Source organism: Galeopterus variegatus, unplaced genomic scaffold (assembly GCF_000696425.1).
Source record: "Galeopterus variegatus unplaced genomic scaffold, G_variegatus-3.0.2 Scaffold1902, whole genome shotgun sequence".
Lineage (NCBI taxonomy): Eukaryota > Metazoa > Chordata > Mammalia > Dermoptera > Cynocephalidae > Galeopterus > Galeopterus variegatus.
In genome coordinates this window covers 1-3997 of record NW_007728013.1, presented here as the reverse complement: position 1 = coordinate 3997, position 3997 = coordinate 1, and the positions used below count along the sequence as shown (strand labels likewise).

The 3997-nt window shown below is 57.0% G+C and overlaps 1 protein-coding gene across 1 annotated transcript in view; it reads right to left on the bottom strand.

Annotated features, from left to right (window-relative positions):
• Positions 1-3712, bottom strand: part of DNAH17 (dynein, axonemal, heavy chain 17) — a 64315-nt gene extending 60603 nt beyond the window's left edge. The window contains exons 1-4 of the mRNA XM_008579506.1: positions 3556-3712; positions 2815-2971; positions 1649-1753; positions 351-508 (exon numbers count right to left, since the gene is read on the bottom strand). Coding sequence (XP_008577728.1) covers positions 351-508; positions 1649-1753; positions 2815-2934 — 383 coding nt within the window. The 5' untranslated portion in view covers positions 2935-2971; positions 3556-3712. The remainder of the gene's footprint in view (positions 1-350; positions 509-1648; positions 1754-2814; positions 2972-3555) is intronic.
• Between the last annotated feature and the right edge of the window lie 285 nt (positions 3713-3997).

The window sequence follows — 3997 nt, the reverse complement described above, 5'->3', positions numbered from 1 at the left end:
CCGGCAACGGATCGCAACCCTCAGGGTCGCGCCCGTACCGGACCGGGACCGGCAACAGGATCGCAACCCTCGGTGTTGCGCCCGCACCTCGCTCAGCCAGTGAGCGGGAACCGGTCTGTATGTGGGATCCGAACCCTCGGCGGGAGCGCCACCGCGCTCCCAAGTGGCGCACTGTAGCAGTGTGCCACCGGGCCGGCCCAAGACAGAGAGCTCTTTAAAGAGGACCTGGCCTGCCTGCTGACCCCCAGTCTTGGAGCCCTGTCTTCTCTTCCGTCCCTGGCTTGGCCCCTGCCCCTCCTCTGCTGGCATGTGGCCCTGGGATACCGACCTAAGCCACCGCAGCCACACACCTGAATAAGGCCTTCAAGTTCTCGGGCAACTCAGTGCGTCCAGCGTAGCCAGGATTCATGGTGATGAAGATGCCCACAGTGGGAATGAGACTTATCATCTCTCCAAGGAAGTTAAACGTTTTCTTCTTGGCCCGAATTGCATCTTGGACACACTTTACCTAAATGGTTGGTACACAGACATGTCAACAGGGAAATGACCAGCTTCGACGGGCCGGATGGGTCTTCGTTTCTGTTAAAGTCTGCGGCTGTGAATTTGCAGGGTGCTCTCCTGCTTTTCTCTTAATCAAGCTTTTAAATGTTGAGACTGTCATGGGTTCACATGCAGCTCTAAGCAATAATGTGGAAGTGGTCCTGTGTACCCACTACCCAGTGGCCCCCGGGGGAGCATCTTACATGACCATAGTGCACTATCACAGTCAAGGTCCTGATGTTGACACGTTTCCATCCCATGGGACCCTTCCTGTTGCCTTTTGTAGCCACGATACAGGAGGTGCTCAGTCTCCCTGGGCTCAGGTTTCAGGACATGCCTCTGGGTTTCCAGCCACTCCCTGAGGTCTCAGGTCCCCTCCTCTGAGCTCTCCCCTGGAGGAACCTTACTCTTACCAGTTAGACCTATTTCCAGCACCAACACTGGGAAAGTGAGACCACAGGGGGCTGCCTTACGTGATGCCAGTGGCTGGGCATGCTCAACAGAGAGCACAGACTGGGAACCACCCCCTTAACTAGGTAGTCACGAGACAGAGAAACTATAAAAGCCGAGTCCCGGCCAGGGCAGCTGCTGCGCACTTCCCCGGGCAGCCTGCACTTTGCTGGCTGAGGTGTGCATGTTTTACTTTGTGTCTGACTTACTCTCAGCAGCAGCTGCTCACTCTCCTGAGCCAGCCTGCACTCTGTACTGAACTTTAAATATGTTTTTCTGGCTTTTGTTTAGACTTGACGTCTGCACTGAACTTATTTTTGTGTTAAATTTGCGTGAGCCCTGCTCAGTCTCTGCAGCTGTGCTGCACTCTCTCCGTGGAACCTGTATTTCTTATCTATTTTATTAAACTTGTTCTCACTGTCTACTGTGACTCTGCCCTTGAATTCTGTCCCGTGGTGGTGTTCACTTCTGTGTGCCTAGCCAGACTGGGGGCCCCTGGAGGACAGGGCGGGGGTCACACCACCCCTCAGTGCCTGGAGTGTTGCACGCGGGCAAGGAGGGGCTATCTGGTGTATGAGATTATGGAAAAGCGAGAGGCCTGCAGTCAGCAAAGCAGCCAGTTATCCTACTTGACCCAGAGACTCGGCAGGGGCCCTACCTGCACAGCAATCACAGACAAGACTTCCACTGAGATTCGATTAAATTCGTCAAAGCAGCCCCAGGCTCCGGTCTGGGCCAGGCCCTTGTAGATGTTTCCACAGGACTGGAAAGGGCGAGATTGGAGAAGAGCGCATTAGACAAAGGAGGAGATGGGTGGGTCCGCCGGGAGCCTCCAAACAAAGGTCAGGCTCGGGGGCCTTTAGGGGCTTCAGAAGGCAAGCAGGCAGGACGGCTCACTCCCTAGAAGGGGTTAATACTGCAGAGGGCTGGGTGCCGCTTGACCCCCATGGCTCCCAGACCCTAGGATGGAGGCTTCATGGAGGTCCCCCAACCCAGGAGGCTCAGACAGGCACATTCACGTAAAATTCAAGCCTTGCATTTTTTTTAGCCCTTTTCTTTTTGTGCACACAAAGGAGGGGGCGTCCCTCCAAGGCGGAGGCAGGGGGCGGCAAGCACTTCAAGCACTTGGATGTCTTCTCTAGATGTCTGTGTCACTCCAGGCCCCAGCTGGATGGGTAATCAGGACAATTCTTCAACATTTACATATGGGATTCCAGGCGAATATTAAATTTCTTCTAGGGAGAATCCAACTTCAGGTTTCACTTTTCTAAAATCTAGGAGCCTGGTGTGGACTGTCGTCAGCCCCAGGGGCTCTCCCAGAGGCTCAGATACAGAGGGTGGGGGAGGCCCTCTGCAGGCCCAGGGTCCTGAGCTCAGTGGGCACCCCATCTGCCTCCACCTACCCCTCCTGCAAGAGGCTGCTTTGGCCTGGACTACCAAGGCATCTCCTCTCCTGTCGGGCCCTTTAGGGACTGACACCACCCTACAAAGTCTCCAATGACCCACGGGACCGGGCCCATCTCCTGATCCCCTCCCAAGCCCACCTGTACCATGCTTTTACCCAACATCCCATGCTGAGCTAGGAAGGAGGGGCTCGCCGCTGTCCGGAGGCCCCAGTTGCTGGGCAATCTTGGAAATGAGGTTGGAAAGGGTGACCAGCAGGGGCGGGGGCAGGATATTTGGGACTGGGTTTGTCCACCCTGGGAGCCTCTTCAGACAAGCCGGCTGCAGGGGATGCCCTGGCGCCTTCTCCCCGGGGTTCCGGTTTGCAGGCGTCCCAGGCCTCTAGCTTGAATGTGGCACCTCCAGGCCTCGGCCACGTACCTTGTAGTCCATTTGCTCGGAACAGTTGAAGACGTACACCATGGTGCCCAGGGCTCTGCCCAGGTCCTTGGTCGTCTCTGTCTTGCCAGTCCCGGCGGGGCCCGCGGGGGCTCCGCCCATGATCAGATGGAGGGACTGGGTCAGGGTGATGTAGCATCTGTAAGGGACACTGATTATCTCATGTGCCTGTGACCCCACGGCCTCCCCACCTGCTCTTTCATTGTGGTGGCAGTTAACTGTGTTACTATCACACAAAAGGAGAGGGCAGGAAGGACTTGAGATGTGGTCAAGCACTGTCCTGCTTTCCCAGCTGTGGCATTTGGGGAGGTGTGCACTGCTAGCAAAACAGCAACAGTCATGACAATGACACCCGCACTTGTTGAGGGTTTACTTGGAGCAGCTTCTGGCCTAAGTGCTTTTTGTTGTTAAATAATTCACTCAGTTCTCAGCAAACTCACGAGGACTCATAAAACATTACTCCTGCTTCGCAGGCTCTCAGAGAGCTTCAGTGACTCCCCCAAGGCCACACGGTTAGTGTCAGAAAAGGACACGGAGCCCGAGGCTGAGCACCTCGCAGGTGGCAGGACCGAATCTGAACGCAGGTCCGCCCGCCCCAGGTGCCGGGTCCTTCCAGCCTCAGCTGACGTTCCAGTCTGACCACGCAAAAATGTGCATAAGGGGCCCACGGGAGCATGTGAACCGTTTAGGGACAGGCCTCCCAGGCGGTAGGTGCGCGCTCACCGGTCAGTGAGCGGGGTGATGACCAGCCGCGGCGTGTTGCCCAGATACTCGTAGCAGTACTGGATCTGGGCGTCGCAGATGTTGGCAAAGCAGTGCCTCTTCTCTTCGTCCCAGCGGTGCCGCAGCTGGGACTGCCAGGTGAAGGCCTGGGCGCTCTCCACCTGCAGGGCAGCCGCAGCACCTCGCATGGGCCAAGCAGAACGCAGGAGCCAGACCCAGCCCAGGAGGGACCCCCCCCCGGCCCTTTTTCCTCCTCCAGCGCCCACAGTCAACCGAATCGCTGCCCCAGGTGAATCTCACTAAAGAACAGGCCCTTCCAGGTGAGCTGGGTGCACACCAGGGAGAGTCCAAGAGAGGGATTGGGGGGAAGTGGGGAGGCCACAATCAAGTCACTGGCCCAGGAAGAGAAAATGGCAGGGGGTGGAGTACTTGAACGTCCCCC